Source organism: Python bivittatus, unplaced genomic scaffold, assembly GCF_059951505.1.
Source record: "Python bivittatus isolate LINGU-HERP-01145 unplaced genomic scaffold, Pbiv_v1 ctg000330_np1212, whole genome shotgun sequence".
Taxonomy (NCBI): Eukaryota; Metazoa; Chordata; class Lepidosauria; order Squamata; family Pythonidae; genus Python; species Python bivittatus.
The window spans coordinates 29,735,287-29,753,345 of record NW_028277058.1 but is presented as its reverse complement, the minus strand read 5'-3'; the positions used below and the strand labels follow the sequence as shown (position 1 = coordinate 29,753,345).

Sequence of the window (18,059 nt, the reverse complement as noted above, 5' to 3'; positions counted from 1 at the left end):
AGAGCTTCTCCATCTTTGGCTGCAAAGTATATAATCAATCTGGTTTCGGTATTGACCATCTGGTGATGTCCATGTGTAGAGTCGTCTCTTGTGTTGTTGGAAAAGAGTGTTTGCTATGACTAGCTTGTTCTCTTGACAGAACTCTATTAGCCTTTGCCCTGCTTCATTTTGTGCTCCAAGGCCAAACTTGCCTGTTATTCCAATTACTCCTTGACTTCCTACTTTAGCATTCCAATCCCCTATGATGAAAAGGACATCTTTTTTTGGTGCTAGTTCTAGAAGGTGTTGTAGGTCTTCATAGAACCGGTCAACTTCAGCTTCTTCGGCATCAGTGGTTGGGGCATAGACTTGGATTACTGTGATGTTGAATGGTTTGCCTTGGATACGCACTGAGATCATTCTGTTGTTTTTGAGGTTGTACCCCATTACTGCCTTTCCCACTCTCTTATTGACTATGAGTGCAACTCCATTTCTTCTAAGGGTTTCTTGGCCACAGTAGTAAATATAATGGTCACCTGAATTAAATTCACCCATTCCTGTCCATTTCAGTTCGCTGATTCCCAAGATGTCGATGTTCAATCTTGTCATCTCATGTTTGACCACATCCAGCTTGCCTTGATTCATAGATCTTACATTCCAGGTACCTATACAATATTGTTCTTTACAGCATCGGACCTTCTTTTCGCTTCCAGATACATCCACAGCTGAACGTCCTTTCGGCTTTGGCCCAGCCGCTTCACTCTTTCTGGAGCTACTTGGAATTGCCCTCCGCTCTTCCCCAGTAGCATATTGGACACCTTCCGACCTGAGGGGCTCATCTTCCGGCGTCATATCTTTTAGCCTTTTAACATTGTCCATGGGGTTTTCTTGGCAAGGATACTGGAGTGGGTTGCCATTTCCTTCTTCAGTGGACCACATTTTGTCAGAACTCTCTGTCATGACCTGTCCGTCTTGGGTGGCCCTGCATGGCATAGCTAATGGCTTCACTGAGTTACGCAAGCCCCTTCGCCACGACAAGGCAGTGATCCATGAAGGGGTTTCAGACAATACTTGGCTATAAATAAAACATCTGTGAAGGTTCAGTTTAGAAATTCAAATATGATTCACTCCAATTATTGCTTTGAACTGGATCTTAAAATCAGATTTCAGAACTGATGTATTAAATTCAGCCAGCTACCTTCAAATTCATTCAGAGGTCCAATTGTCTTTGTACAGTCTCAGAAATATTTTTAGCAAATCAAATTGCCTGTCCAAATCAGCCATTCAAGCCACAAATCTGAATCCAACTGAAACACTAATTTGAACTGAATTACAAATTCAACTCACATTGATTAACAGTTCAAACTGAATGCAAATCTGAATTGGAACAAAACTTATCCATGAACTGCTAACAAATAGTGAATACATGGAACACCATTTTTAATTCTTTCTGCAACACTGCTTAACTGAGTTTTCAGGCTTATTGTGCATTCAGGACTCATTCCCATAGGCTGGTTTAGTCAGAAGTATGCAGGCAAATAAATAAATAAATGCTATCTTGGATTGCTTTATGCCAGTTAGATTTGTTGTAAGTCAAAGGGATCCAAGATCATATCTGTTCATGGTTTGAATGACATGCTAAGCCAACAATCTCAATTAAAGCATTCCCCATGTTTTTCTCTCCATGTCAGCCCTCCCAGGTAAACTAGACAGGAAACACAACTAAATGAGCCAATTCTACTTTATTGTAAGGCTACATTAACAGAATCTTGCAAGTCTGAAAGTACAGCTCTCCCGCCCTCCCTGTTTACTGCCTGAGTGGTTAGGGCGGGTCCTTTCTAAGTTTCTTTTTCTGGCCGTTACTCTGTTGCGGGCTCCTTTCTCTTTATCTGATCATTCCTTAGGCAGTATCTCTTCCCCATCTTCCAAGTTACCCTCATATTCCATCACACTCCCCTGCCCTTCTCTTGCCATCCCTCCATGTTTTAACCAGCCTGGGGATCTGCTGCCAAACCTGGCAGGGGTGGCAGGAGAAGTGGGAGAGATGACTCTTGAGTGTGAAGAATAGCCCAGTTGGAAGGACCTTGTGGCCAGGGACCAGAGGGAAGGAGCATGCTTGCAGCAATCTCAGGTGGACAACAGGAGCAGGACATAACGCAGCCCCTGATGGTGTCATTGCCAGGACCGTTTCAGAGATCTTGTAGATGGTTCATGGTGCAAAACGTGGGCCAGGAGAAAAGGGAAAACACTTATCCTAAATTGAAGTATGCTGTGTCTGTGGTAGACAACATCATGAGGACATGGCCTATAGAAACAGATAGACATCTTCTTTCTATAGTTAGCAGGATGTGGGGATGAACTCTTAGACTACTTCCATATCTTCACTATTTTCAAATCTTCAGAATCCGTGTGAAGATTTTTTATTTCTGCCAACGTAGAAATTCAGAACAAGGAGTTACTGCATGTGCAGGATGGAAGGAAAGAGAAAATAGTAGCCTGAACAGAAGGGGGAAACTGACAACATTATTGATTAACCCATTTGTTTTATTAGTTGGGTCTACTGAGGGGGAGATGCAAAGCAACTAAAGTACCATTCCACTGAAGCAAGAATTATAGGATGTGGATTAGATAAGAATTCCCTCCAGTGAGAAACTTGTTACAAAAAATGAAATTGGTCATAGTTAAAATTATTGGATCTATTCCAATAGTATCTTGTATTGGATACAAGAAAATGTATCTTTAGAAATACTAAGCCCTCCCAGAAAAATTCAGAGAACTTGAAGGCCTGCCTGCATCTCAGCTTCCAAACTTAAGCTAACAAACCATTATAATCTGGTTATGAGTGGCCTGTAGAGATTTTATCAAAAAGACAGAAGAAATGGATTGTGAAATGGATTATGTTAACAGACAATTATTAGAAAAAATAAGAGCTTGTGGAAAAGGGAAGGAGCATTTCTAAAACACTCAATTAATTTATAAGTTTCCAGCACTTTTTCTTGGATTGGGGAGGGACATGATTGTTTTCCTAGGCTTTCCATGTCTGGTTGCTTAATTCTGCTCTGGTTGGTCTGTGCTTAACTTGTTTTCAAATAAACCAGACTTAATAAGGCTTAATTTTGACTGATCTTCTTCATAATGTTGAAGGATGCATTATTTAAAAATCACTCATGTATGCTTTTCTTTTGACTAACAAATGTTCAAACTGTGAGATACATCGTTATAACATAGCAACTTGAAATTATTTGCAAATGATGAAGATCATGCAATTTGTATCTAGGCATCATTTGCAGAATGATGTAATGATGTGCATCATTGTCACTGTGACTTCTAACAGCTAAAAAATGTAGTGTTGTGATACAAGATTTATTAGCATAGATACAGACAATTGTACAATGAGGTTTCACAGCATGAACATGCATGTAACATTACATGTCCCCCCTACAAGCACACAAAATTTATGGTGATCTCCTTCCAAGGTAATGGAACTCTGAGTAAGTCCTGGCACCCCTGAAACTCCTCACCACCTAGAACTGTGCTGCACATGAGTAACGCTCCATAACCTGTACCACTCTAGAGCATCTGATCCTATATGCTAATTAATTCAGGGTATAAAAGCTAAGTGCTATATTAATTTCTTGCTTATGAAATCATAACAGAAAACATCTAGTAAAATAACAATACAGAAAAAATTAAAACTACATTTGTTTTATCCTTAGGGCATTTCTAATAATAGAAGATGCTAGGAAACCACTGTTACAAAAATATAGTTCACTCCTGTGGGCTGGCTTTGTGTTGAACTGAAGGTTCTTTTGCACCACTGTTAATAGCTCCCTGTGGCATAGAAATGTTCTAATACAAAACATGAGCAACTGCTTGCGAAAATAATTGAAGGAAGTTAGTTTTCAATTCTTAACTGAGGATTTGCAGACTATTCATAGCTGGATCTATAGGCTTGTTCAAGTGTATTTAACTGTGCATTGCTCTATAGTCTAGTCTTGTATAGATCTGCTGATGTATATCACACTGATTTAGAATTGTGACAAAATTGGTTCCAATTTACTTTTCTCCTGCACTGAACAATATTTGGGGCCAGACATCTCTAAAATGGGGTTTTCTCTAAAAGTCTGGATTTCAACCTCTCTCCCCCAAAATTCCACAGCTAGCAAGGCCAGTGATTGAAAGTAAAAGGACATGAAAAGCAGTGATTAGTAAGATCTTTGTTAAGATTGTTCTTTATTTTTAAATTATCTTTGCTATTTGTATTTTATATACTGTACATTGCTTATTTGGGGTTTTGTTTTTTTAATATTGAATTTTCTGGAGAATTTTAGTTATGGAGTGGCATAGAAATATTGCAACTAAATAAATAAGTCCATCATCATTTCCCCAAGCAAAATCAATCTCTGTGTGAAAAGGCCTATTAGAAGAATGATGTGAAAAAATGCCTGTTCAATGCCTGTCACATAAAAGGTAAATAGTTCGGCTCCGGCCTTGGAGCAGGTCCTGTGGAGGTGGCTGGGGCACAGTCTTGCCCCATTACCTGTGAGGAGTTTGATTCTGCTGGACCTGAGGAAGTGGACAGGGTCCTCATGGCTGTGAGCTCAGCCACCTGTATATTAGATCCATGTCCACCCTGAATGGCTAAGGCCTCCTGGGATGTGACATGTGGTTGAGTGCTGGTGGTGGTGCTTTTTTCTTTGAGAGGGCTTGGGAAAATCATTACAGATGGAACTGGCTCCAGAGGGCTGAACAGGTACATGGGTAGAAATGAAGAGAAAAGTCATAAACAATGTCCTCTCATATAACTCTTATTAGTCCTAAATATTTTCAGTTCTCCAGTCTACATCATGCTGTAAGCACCAAATGCTCCAAGACTGATGACTTCAGTGGCTGTGCTTGCTTCAGCGGCACACGTTCTTCAGTCATCTGTTGACAACTACTTACTTTTTTATTTCAGAATCAAACATTTTCTTATTATTACTATTTTTTAAAGAAAATTCTTTGAAGTCACTAGAGAGGTCCCACGTTCCTAGCTCCATAAATCAGAAAAGTATTTCCCCTTCAGCTTTAATCTGGCTGAAGCCTGGAGGCAGACTAAGAATTCACTCCACATTAGACATGAGCACAAGGGTCAGTCCCCACTTCTGAATAGCCTTGCAGGTGTCAGTTGGGAGGGAGGCAAACTCCAGCTGTGTTTACAGAGGCAGCAAGTTTTAGCTGCTTCTAGCACCTTTGTACCCTATATTTTTTCAAATCCTAATAATACTCACATATTCTCAGAAATGTTTATTGAGTGCTATAAGCTTATTAAAAAAAAAAAACGGCTGCAGGACTGCTTTCATGACAGAAGGAGAGTGATATTCCAGTTCAGGGATTTTCAAACTTTTTCAGCCCACAAAACTGTTAGCTAATCATCATCATCATCCCAGTATTCCTGATCCAAAAGCTGTAGAGGTAGAAAATTGACTGTGTACGTTTCCTTGAGTTCCTTATAGAAAATAAAAATATGATTAATAAAAAGTGGAATAAAAATACAACTAATAGTTAAAAGCATTATTTTTATTTATTAATAAACTGGGCTTCCAGAGTCCAAGTCCAACACTGTGACCATAACACAGATTGTTTCCCTTTTGTGAAATTTGAATTTGTAAGTTCTCAAAGCACTGCCCTGACTTCTTGTGCAATGTGTGAGTCTTGTGCATATTGAGAGAAAGCTAGATAAATGTAATTACCGTAGTAATAAATAGAAAACCATCACAATGTAAGGTGCAGTATAGCTTTATGTTAACCAAGCAGTTATCAAATTCAGTTCCATGATACTTTGCAGATCACAAGGCCCAGAGAAAACCTGAACTATTGTATTCACCTAAAAGGAAGACTTTTCCCCCCTGAATATTTACTTTCAGATAATAGGGTCACCTTATATTTGTCTAGATTCATTCTTGGAAAAAAATGTTTTCTGCCTAATCTTTCCTAGGATAGGGGCTTTCTTAAAAGAGATTTTCCTTTTTGGTAAACACAATATTACATGGTATTCCACTTCAGATGAATATTTATAGTGCTGACAGCAGGTGGCAGTACCTGTGTCTTTAAAAGCTAAGCAGAGCTGGAGCTGATTAGTAACTGGAAGGGAGATTACAGGGAAATCCCAGGGCTGTAGGCCAGACTGAGGTGGTTAAAAAAAAACACCTGAAAGATGGCAATGGCAAACATTTCTGTACCACTGCCAAGATCAATGCATGGGTGTGTCCACAACATCACTAGAAGTTAAATTCAATCTAGGTGAGAAGTTACCTTTTTATATATTTCTAGGAGAATCCTACCAAAAGCTCTGCTGGTTGAATCTGATAGATCAGATGGATCTACTTTTATTCTTTCTGTTAGAGGAGCTGGTCTTATGTATTACTTTATATTAGACTATATTAGCACAAAGAGTCTTTCTCAGAAATAGCCATTGCGTCCAGCTACTTGAAAGTAGATGCTTTTCAGGCTTGGTTTGTTTGGAAGATTTCAACGATGCATATTAATCTCTGCATGTTTACAACTCAAGTGACATTCAGAATTATAATGTAGATCAGCCTTCCTTGGTCTGTTGTGCTCCAGACTGGTGAGATTACGTTTCCAGAATTTCCAGGCAACATGGGCAGTAACTGAAAGGTTGAAAGACAGCACTCTTGACCACCAGCCATCAGCCTGGAGGCCAAGATAATTGGAAAGTAACATGATACTCCCTTTTCCTCCATTCTCCATCTCTTGAATGCCTTCTCTTTTTACAATATGAATATGGAGTCAGAGCCTGTCTTGCTTTTGTAATTGATGCGAGTTGCTTTGGGAGATAAAGTGTCTGAAGATAGAGAATAAAAACTACAGTAAATAAATAATAAATAAAATAGCCATCCTGGCGGGAAATTCTTTACAAGCACCAGGTAAGGGAAAGTAGATTTAGAAACTATGATGTATAAAAATGCTACTGCCACCATACAAATTTCATGAGAATGCAAGATACAGTATATCAAGCACCGATTAGCAGATCTGGCTTAGTCCTGCCCTATGACAGGAAACAGACATCTTCCACAACATTGGAGCTGCAGGGTAGGAGAACTCTTAACTTGTCCTGCCTCCCAGCTCCTCAATTATTATAGGCTGTGATTTTTAAAAAGAACCAACTATTCAGGTTTGTCACTGTCTGTAGTCTGAAATCATTTAATTCCTTTTAATACATTAAAAGAGGAATTTCAAAACTCTTATAGCTGGAAAACTCCTGGAAAACTTTAATCTTGCCCTTTAATTCTCCTTTCCCAGGAATAATCAAACCTTTCATTTTCTCTACCTCTGATTTTTCTGCTATTATAGAGTGATTGCTATTAAGAAATATAAGGAAAATGTTATGGTGACCTATTGGCTTCTCAATTATTGCTTTTCAGAAATAGTTCTCCACTGGATTTCATAAGGGAATGGGTAAGTTTGCAGCCCACTGGCTACACGAACGAACTATCAGAAAAGTCATTTTTCTTATTACATTGTTCGCTTTCCCTGAGTGAAGTTCTAACTTACCCTACTTGTCCCTCTTTCTGTGTACTGTTGTTCAGAAACATATGCAAACAGATGTCAACAAGATTCATACAGTAAATTATGGTGGCCATTATTTAAAGCTTTTCTGAAGATCTGCAGTGAGAACACTAGGATGTCCGCAGTCAATCCAATAGGGAAAGGGTACTGCTTCTTTTGGAGCATTCTGGCATTGCAGCCTCCCTCATAACCCAAGGTCTCCTGGATTCCTCCTCTCAGGGCAGGACTGTAGAAGAAAGACCAACATTATTTTCTGTTTGGAGGACTTTAGATAGTTTCCCTACTGTTGCAGAAATTCTTCTAAAAGTTCATTTGCATGGCCAGTTTCTCCAAAAGACTTCACCCTATGCTATTCATGTTGCAAAGGCAGATACTTTAGATGCAGTTCCAAATCTTGGTGGCTGCCTTGCTCACAGTGAAGTATCCAGGGAAGTTGAGGGCAAATGTTAGTTGAGGGCAAGCATGGGTACACAGTTACATTGAGTGAAATAAAAAATACGGCATACAGTTGGACAAATGAATTACTCCAGAAACAAACATAAGATGGTACACACATGCACGCACGCAAGGTCACAGGCACTGATGGATAAATGTATGTTAAATAATTCATGAATTATTACTAGTAATTTTAAGAGTTATCCTGTTTTGGTGTGCGATTCTGTGTGCTGCACAGTACACATGCTGAGTATGCAGCCTTCCCCAGCAAGGTGCTTTCCAAATGAGTTAAGTTCCCATCGTACCTCGTGAAGGGTAAACTGGCAGTAGATGATGTGACTTGTAGTCCAATATATCTAAAGTACCCCTAATTAGGGTGGCTATATTACTCTGTATTTTTTATTTGGAAGTATGTACTAATTTGCCTGTTTTTGTTTTCCTCCTTTCTCCTTTATTTTTGCTTCCATAAAAAGTAATATGAACCTCTAGTGCAAGGTAAAAGCAAAGAAATGCAACAAAAGAACATTAGCATAAAACAATTACTCACCAAACTTTTGAATACATTCAAGGTTTTTAAAAATTATACAATATAAATTGGATAAATGTTGCTTTTCTCCACACTACTAATTAATACTGAATATATCTGATCATTATGATTTGTGTAAACTTTCAGAATGATTTTTATGTTTTTAATGTTTTCCTATAACTTGCCTCAATAATTGCTGCAAAACAACTTACATTTTACACACCCACACACATACACACACACCCACACACAAACTGCCTTTCCACTTGGGAGGTTAAGGCAACTGTTACAGAAACTAGTAACAGAAATAATAAATCTAACAATTAAAATATTCCTTTTATAATCAGGTAGCATTCAAATACAATTAATTAAGAATAAAAGCAAAAAAAATGCAGCAGGTTATTAAGCTGATTTAATAGAGAAAATATTTTAAAAACTTCTAAAAATCACAACCTGATTAAAGCAACATACAAAACCTTAGTCATTGATGATAAAATCATATCCAATATTTTCCATACTGAACTAAATACTCAAAGGTGCTGTTTTCCTAAATTCATGATGGCAGTAACAGTACAAATCTGAGAATAAAATGTTCCTTTCTTTCATCCTACAGCCATTGCAAAAATTCTCCTTCACAAAATATAAACAAACAAAAGAGTGAGGTAACAGGCATGGCATTTCTTACTGTCATTGGTAGTAATTATGATCTTTCTACGAAAAGACTTTGAAAAACACATCCTCCTCTCAGGAAAACTACTAATCCCCTCACTGTTCCAAACGTCAACACATCAGCTGTTTTGTTGTCACATCTAGGAACCATTCTTGATCCAGTCCGGGATTTCTGTCCATCGCTGTTGGCCTAAAGCCATTCTTCTTGAGTGTATTTCCAAGAAAGCAATTGGCAAGCTTGGCACAGCTATTCCTGGAAATGTTCAATAGGTCATCTTCTGGAAAAGTGTTGACTGACAGATCGGAACAGATCTTGCTCCTCATTCCACCCAATATTTACAACCTCTGTCTAAACCTTCCTGATTCAGAGACATAATAATCTTAAACAACAGATAATCTGTAGCATTTGGCCTGTGCAGAAGAGTATGCCTCAAGTTCCCTTTCCCTTTTGGCAACACAGCAGCAGCAACAACTTGCTTTGTTGTTGCCACTATACTCTAAGTGAACTGCCTAGAGTTAAGATCATAAACACATCTACTTAGAATTAAGTAAATAATTAATATCTAAGTTCAGAATACAAGAATGTAAATTGCTCTATTTAGGAAGGCAGGATGGTCAAACTAAAATCACATACAGCAATATCTTACGAGTACTGTACTTCTAAATAGCTATTACTTATTTATAATAGTTTTTCCCCACTATTGGGTCAAAGTCCTGTCTACCCATCGTTGAGTTAAACACAAAACAGTCCCACCGTAAAACTTGTTGCCCACATTCCAAATCCCTCTCTCACTTCAATTGCCTTTGTTGCATCTGGGCTGCAGCTGAATGGCCTTGTCCTGATCTGTACCAGTCATTAGAGGCATGATATTGGTTCTTCCATTGGCTTAGCTGCCATCTTCTGTGAGTTCATCAAGAGATCATGGTGGAACCATCCACCAAGCAGTGCATTGCAGCAGAACTAGATGGGTCTGATTTCAGGACCCTCCTTGTGCTTTTCTAGCCTGGTTTGTCCACCTTCCTCTCATGGCTGTTTTGGGCATCTCCCATCTTTTAAAAAAAGGAAGTGAAATGAGAAGACACCAGGACCAGGACAGCCCTAGAGGAGTTGCAGACAGACTCTGTCATCCCCATAAAGCTGTCTGCTCTTTGCAGAAGTGGGTAACTAAAACGAACTAGCTGCTGAGTAATCAGGTCTTTTTCTCTAGGGGAAGGGGGAAGGGATTGAAACTGAGAAATGTATGGAAACTGGCAAATTATGGAAAAAATGTTCAGCATGCTTTTCTGGGCACTGTGTTGAGGAAAAGTGGGCCTGGTTTTCTTAAGGTAAAGATACATTTTGGAATATTGTTAAAGTAGAATAATGCAAAAAAAAAAAAAAAAGACTCCTCTTCTTCCCGAAACAGAATAGTGGAGATTTGGTTATTTCAGAATACTGTTAAAAGAGAAATACCACTAATATGACCCCCCCTTCCCCAAATCATAGTCCCCAGGAGGAAAGTGACAAAAATAGTGCTGTGACATCAAGATGCAAATCCTGTGACTTACATACTTCTATCTGACCTTAGCACACAAATACAAAAGGGCAGGATTTGTAGTGTGACATCACCACATGCATGCTGTTATTTAGGGGGGGGGCATTGTGATTATCTGCAGGTGTCCATGAATATCCCCCCCCCCCCCCATGGAGCTTTATTCTCTTATTAACCTGCCTGCTTGGAAGCCTGGAGAGAAGTTGGTCCAAAGATAGAGAGGCAGGAGGATATAAAGGGAACTCAGAAAGCAAACGCTGGGAGACGCGTGGCTAGGTGGAGGATTGCTACTAACCAGAAGGAAGAGGACCTGCCTGTGTCAGCCTGAAAAATTCCAAACACACCTGGCTTCACTCTGTGTAAAGCATCACATATTTTATACCCCTTGGAACTACTATGAATGCTGTTAGAATAAGGGGAAAATGCTGCTTTATAGTTAATGATGACTTTAAGCGTTCCTGAGGATGAAGTAAGAAAAATGTGGTAGAACTAAATGAATATTGTTGTCCGGGTATGATTGCTCCATAGTAAACTGCAAGAGAGAATCCATCTTTCAAGCTGCCCCACAACTGTCCTCATTACTGCTGTCACATCAAGAGCGAGAACTCAGCTGCCTTCTCCCCACTGACCAATCAGAAGGCATAGAAACTGGCATCTGGTCAGTGCCTCAGCCTCCTCCTTGCTCTTATTCGCTGTTTGTTTTTGCAGAGAATAAAATTTAAAATCTGGCCACCTGCTGGATGGGCATTTTAAAAACTGCCCTTCTACTCATGACCACAAAGAGTGAAGAAATGGTGGCAAAGTGTCATGATGCCTGAACCTCAGTAAAAGAAAGAACAGAAACTATGAGGCAGGACAAGATGGGCATTCTGCCAATGGGAAGTTGCCCTCTTTGAAGCCCCAGCTGCATTTTAATAATTTCTTCAGGACTGGAAGTTAATCAGTTCAAAAACAATAGCATGAAAATATAGAGGCGTGGCCTGGTATCACAACTTTTGCAGGAGAGCCCCATGTTGCTTTACAAAGTTTCCATCCTATCTTTTCCCATGTGGAATATAACTATCCCCTCTTCTTTTACAGTGACTCTCTGATTGCTTCATCAAGGCTGCAGCTTATTTATATTTGTCTGGGAGTAAGTTCCATTACATGTGTAAATGTGCATGGACTGCTATAATAAGAGCATGTGAACAGTACTATCAAGCACTCCACCTAATTCATACAAAGTATCTTCAGATAATAATTAGTTATGTGCTATCAAGTTTGGCTCTATTACTGTTGGCTCTATGGATAAACACTCACTATTTTAACACTATTATTTAATTAGAAATAACTTGTAGTTCATCCAAGCCATTTTGTCTGTAGATTTCTTCTATTTCCCTTATGTTTTGCTTCTAGTGCATCATATGCTTACACCAGAAAAACATAGAACAGCCTTATTTTGCCTAATGAGAACCTAGATGCCTCTGGAGTGCTTGCAAGCAGTTTCCCTGCTATTGAGATAGGGATATTTGCCTCCAATCTTGAAGTAGCACCGAATTTCAAAATAAATAGCCCTTGATTGACCTGCTCTCCATGAATTAATCCACTACTCTTTTAAAGCCATGAGAGTTAGTGGCAACCACATCTTAATAACAAATTCCACACATTAATTATACACATTCTGTTAAAAAATGCTTTCCTTTGTCTGTTCCAAATCTTCTTCCACTCAGCTTCATTAGAAGATCTCTGGTCTTAGTGTCTTGAAGAGGAGAAAGACTTCTCTAGGCCCACTTTCTCTATGCCATGCATGATTTTATACATTTTAGCCCCAGCCCACCCCCACTTGCCTTTTCTTCAAGTCATGTTTGCTTTTTAAGATGACTTGCAATATCTTCTTGACTGATATGCAGATTTAGGTTCTCTCCTTCCTTCAGATGCTTGTTGTATATTGCTTTTTGAAAATATGCATTCTGGAGATTGTGGACTTTTCTCATATAAGTGTGAGAGTGTTTTCCAAATATTTTTGCCTTGATCTAAATCCTTAAATGCACATTACCAAGCAGGTCATCCCAGTTTCTGTGTCATAGCAGGGTCTCAGGATCTTTGTTCCTGCCCTGCTTCTGAGAGTCTCCCCTTGTCTTGCACAAAGACAATTTCTTGCAACTTCTGGAACATCTTCATGGTAAATTACCATCTGGTCCTTCCAGTTTCTCCATGAGCTGAAATTTTCCTGTCACCCTTTTTGGCAGTTGTCTACTTTCTTTCCTCATTTTTTGGTTGGTTACCTCCTTGGGACACATTTACTTCAATTGCTGGGGCCATAATCCTGTGGAAGGTTGAAGCATTCTATGTGTAAGAGGTTCTGATTCACATTCTGATGTGAGCAAGGATTAGTGAACTAGGTTCTATAACTAAAACAGAAATATTTATTTTCAAGAAATACATTATAGGGATAAGCAAAGCCAGTCTGATCTAGTGGTTAAGGTACCAGGCCAGAAAGCAGGACTGTGAGTTCTGGTCCTGTTATAGGCATGAAAGCCAGCTGGGTGACTTTGGGCCAGTCACTCTCTCTCAGCCCAACTCACCTCACAGGGTGGTTGTTGTGGGAAAATAAAGAAGAGGAAGGAGTATGAGGTATGTTCGTCACCTTGAGTTATTTATAAAAATAATAAAGGTGGGAAAAAAATCTTTAAAAATAATTTTTAAAAAGTCTAGCACCTAGAAGAAAGGTAGAAGGGAGGGACTAAAGATTAACCATCTTTTGACAAAGAGGAACATAGAATAAATCCTTAATTCTCTATCTACACCTTAGTGCCCCCTTGTGGTCTGTAGATAATGAGGCACTGAAGAATTAATGCCATTGGATTTGGATCTCCAACGCAGAGCCCTTTGCTTTAATCTGCATATACTAGTTCTCCAGCCCTACCCCACCTGGATCAGTATGAATGGCAGCTGCTTTTGGACACAGATTTAGGTGAAGGAGGAATTAGTCCCCATAGCCGTAGGAAAAAAAAACAGACATATCATACTATTCTCATATTCACTCTATTGTTTTTCTTATTGATAAAACTACAGTCATAAGTTGCTTGAGACAGGGATCAGTACTACTTACGTTAAAAATGTGCACAATGTCAGCTGCTAGTCTAATAAAGAATAAAAATCAAATTTCCAGCATGAATGAATGCTGTTGAGAACTGCCAGTTAGAAATCAGCAGCATTACAAAAACTGCTTTTGACCGGCGAACAAAACAAGATTCTAAAACGTTCTTCAGAATGGATTCAATATGCCATCTAACAGTTGATGTTATAAATAGCAGCGATGCCTTCACTATTTCTAAGCAGTCACACAGAATACTAATTTGAATCTATTCTTTGATTTAATTGCATCTTTATTAACACTCGCTGCATTTGGAACCATGCGGAGCTAAGAATAGTTCTTTAAAGCAGTCTTTTTCTCCAACCTGATGCCTTCTAAATATGCTGAGATTTCAGCTGCCAGAAAGGCTCCTTTTTTCTACTGTATTGCCACCCCTTATATCTCAGCATCAGTTGATATTTAATTGACAATGTTAAAGTAACACATTGGCTTAGAAATTGCCCTATTTAGGCTTTATCAGCATCTTCCTTTGGTTTTTGCAGCTGCTGCCTCAGATTTCAATCTTCAGTGCATGCAGCACCCAAAGAAGCAAACACTGACGCACACAGCGCACCAAAATATTCACACCATGCCCTGCTGTTCTAAGAATATAAACAAGGGAGAACAGATGCTTGACTTTACCAGTTCAGTTGCTTCCCCATTATGTGCAGTGACATTTCATCAAAACAGCAATGAGGAAATTAAAAACTAATGCTAATTTTAGAGAAGTCTTCTCTCATTTTTTTCTGGCTCCAGTATGCATGATCTGTGCTTTGCATGGCAGCAACATGTGCACATCCTTCCCATATGCACCTCACAGAAACTGCAAATTTTGGTTCCACACAAAGGTAGTGGTCCACTGTCTACTCTGGACCTCTTTCATTTCCCCAATCATCTAACATTACATAGCATAATGTTTTTAAAATTGAATCACTCTAGGACATTATCTATGGAAAAGTTGCATTTAATTCTCACTGTTCAATGCAAGAGTAAGAAGTGGTTTCACACAGAACTTGGGAAGAAGTACCTTTGGCATGGTGAAGGCGGCAAGAGGGACAGTAGTGTAATACAGATACCCATAGTGGACCATATATTTTTGACTTAAATATTTTATTTTAGGAACTACTTTGAATTGACCTAATGGTGTACCATATCTCAGTGATGAACTTTCCAGATGATTTGCAATAAAATTATGTAAAAACAAGGCTAAAATATTGCATATTCACCACAGGGTGTGGATAGATAAGGAAAAAGCAGCAATTTTTATTTCCATAACTTTCATCTACAAGGGCCCCTCAAGTTCTGTTCTGCTACCTCATCACAGTGAGTAGGTGGGTTTTTCTGGGAGAGATGAGCAAAGAACACTGGAGATGTATACCAAGAGTATGTCCTTCCAGAATGGTCACCCAAGGCATGAAGGTTATCCCAGCTGCCCAATTAAAGCAAGCTGGCACCTTTATCAGGCAGCAGCGATAGAGGAAGATGCCGGAGATGGATGCCCAGTTTTGTGACAAGAGCAAAGGCATAATTTCATACAACTGCAATTGGAGTTTTCAGTCAGAAGATTATACTGTTTACTACTCAGGACATGAAAAACAATGTTGCTTTCATAGTCAGGAAGACTACAGCAAAGACAGTACTTAGGTGCAATGCAGTTAATGACCAAATAATATCAATTAGACTGTGCAGATAACCCTTTAATTTGATGGGTACCCAGTATTATGGCTTTCACTAGAAGGAAGTGAAATTAGAAAGAAAGCTAGACCTTTGTGAGGATATTAAGCATGTTTAAAATCTGACTTTTGATATAAGATGCTGTGTATGTGTGTGTGTATATATGTGTGCATGTGTGTGTATAAAAATATAAAGTGCTTGTTATAAAATGTGAGGACATTTTCTGCGGCAGCAATCCTATAATGGAAAATATGCAAGTAAAATTTCAAAGACAGATTAAAGTGGTTTTGTACAAAGGAAAGAAGTACTTAAAATGAATGATTCAAGCTTCTCCTTGAAAGTGCTGGAGCTGATTGTAAGAGTTTGGTGTACTAATTTAAAAGATTAAATAACTGTTTTCCCCCCAGAAATTAGTACTAAGCCAGGTTAGCTTCAAAAGTAGCTCAGAAAATATCACACCATTGTTCGGTTCAGGCTAGGTATTTGGGCAACAATGAAGTGAAGTACAGTATCTAGTCAAGTGAAGGTTCTCAAATCTCTAAATCAATGTTAAGACAAAATTAACATAAAGCTTACCCTAATTTAAAGACTTATTTAAATTTAAATTTAAAACCTACTGATCACCTAATTCTAACTTCCCTTTCTTACTATGAAAGGGAAGTACTGTACAGCACCACAGCATTTCACATGAAGTTTTTTTTTTCTGGTCTTTTTTGGCACCACTATTGCAACACTATCCTTGGTAATATGCTAGATCTCTGGAGAAAGAGATTCAAAACCGAGCTCTCAGGAATTGGAAGGGAACTGGGCTTCAGATCCCACTGTACTCTGAATAAATAAACATCTTTTCTAAATTATTAGGCCTTAAAATCAAAAGGAGAGTGAAATGACAGAAGTACTTTGAAAAATATGATAAACCTTCAAGGCAGGTAAGAGAGCTGGATGGTGGTAGAGAGGCAGGGTAGTAATGGTCAATTAAAGTTACCCAAATTCTGATAAGAATCTTTCAGAAGGAGGAGGGCAAGGGATCAATTATCCTAGAGGGGGGAAAAAAGCACCTGATCAGGTGATCTTTGGGTGGTAAACGATTCAAAGAGGAACGAAAGTTGACAGCAGTCAGATATGAACACTGGCTTTTAGTAAAACCTACTACAATGTGCAATCCAATAAGTAGAAAAGACTTGGCAATATTACAAGTAGAATTGAATCACAAACTGGAACATGTCCAGAGGAACATGACACAAATAGGTTAGAAAAATTATGCTTTTCAACAATACTTGCTTTTAAACTAGAAATATTTGGTTTCTTTTAATACAGAACTTTCTGCAGACTAGCTGTATCCCATGCAAAGATAGGCATACTTAGATCCATTAATTTCAGGGAACATAGGCATGTCTTTGTCAAGATCAAGCTGCAGGTAAAAGCATCTATCAGTATTATTTGTCTTTATAGACAAAGTACAGATGCAGAGTACAGCCACTCCAGTGCACACCATCAAGATCAAATTCAGTCCATGACTTAAGTAACTTAATAATTAGTCAGAACTCTTATAATAAAATGCAGTTTATTTTGGACTGTTCTATTTTTTATGATTGTAAGAACACACAATATGCACTCTTTAAAAATAGACATCACATTATAACTCTCCTAGACATTAACATAAAAAAGCACAGCCACCAACTGGTTGGGTGCATAACACAAGGTAGTAATTCCAGGTACCTGTTCTGTTTCCTTGCACCTCTAATAGTAAGACTGTTATCCTTGGTAGCTATTCAGTGATGACAGCCCTTTCCTTCTGATTGTGCTACTGGATCAGCTTACTGCTATTAATAAAGGTAATTAAGGCCAAGTGAAGAGTGCTTTGGTTTTGCAGAAGCTTTGCATGGCATTGGTGCAGTTTTCAACACTAATTTCTCATCCACACAACAGGATCTCATGCAATACCAAAATCTCCTTGACAATATCTTATCTCAAACGTGACTTTGCCATGTGAAGGCATGAGACTAGGAAACTCCATAGAGGAAAAGGCTACCAACAGCTACTCCTGATGGCAATATATTTGCTGCAGGAATCAATGTTACCATGCCAAGGCCAACTGGTAGGGAATGTGAGTGAGAATACCAGGCAATTACTGAAGTCATGACCAGGATGTGGGCTTTCCATAACTTTTGACTGAGCACTGTGGAAACAGAATATTGGATGAGCCTTTGGTTTGATCCAACCCAGCTCTGATGCTGTTCAGAGGCTCACTGAAACAACTGCTGGATTACTGAAGAATCTATTTCTCCAAATTTCAAACCAGTGCACAGATTCTCCATGGTAGCTTTTTTCCCCAAACGCTGCCTCCATAAAATGAAGGCACTTACAATCTGTGAATGGGTATTGTATGGGTGGTCGGCTTTACAGCAGTAAATGTCATTTTGGGTCAAGCCAAGAGACAATACAATGTACTCCCATTCAGGTCCGAGTCTCTGAGCAAGTTTGTTAATCTGTTGATCAGTTGGTGGTTTCTTCAAAATCTGTTGTGGAACTCTGAGTAGCTGATCATCTAAAACAAAGA

At 38.8% G+C, this 18,059-nt stretch overlaps 1 protein-coding gene and 1 long non-coding RNA gene across 3 annotated transcripts in view; both read right to left on the bottom strand.

Annotated features, from left to right (window-relative positions):
• Nucleotides 1-5,568: 5,568 nt before the first annotated feature.
• Nucleotides 5,569-13,206, bottom strand: LOC148215930 (uncharacterized). The gene is made up of 3 exons (XR_015796426.1): nt 9,195-13,206; nt 7,534-7,774; nt 5,569-6,823 (listed from the first exon to the last, which is right to left on the bottom strand). It is a non-coding gene; the product is annotated as an uncharacterized LOC148215930 (long non-coding RNA).
• A 1,583-nt stretch (nt 13,207-14,789) lies between these two features.
• CRADD (CARD and death domain containing adaptor protein) overlaps nt 14,790-18,059 on the bottom strand; it is a 45,414-nt gene continuing 42,144 nt past the window's right edge. The window contains exon 3 of one of the 2 annotated variants that reach the window (XM_088141890.1): nt 14,790-18,047. In XM_088141890.1, the coding sequence (XP_087998016.1) occupies nt 17,746-18,047 (302 nt within the window). In that variant the 3' untranslated portion in view covers nt 14,790-17,745. The remainder of the gene's footprint in view (nt 18,048-18,059) is intronic. The other variant, XM_088141889.1, reaches the window with a different exon arrangement.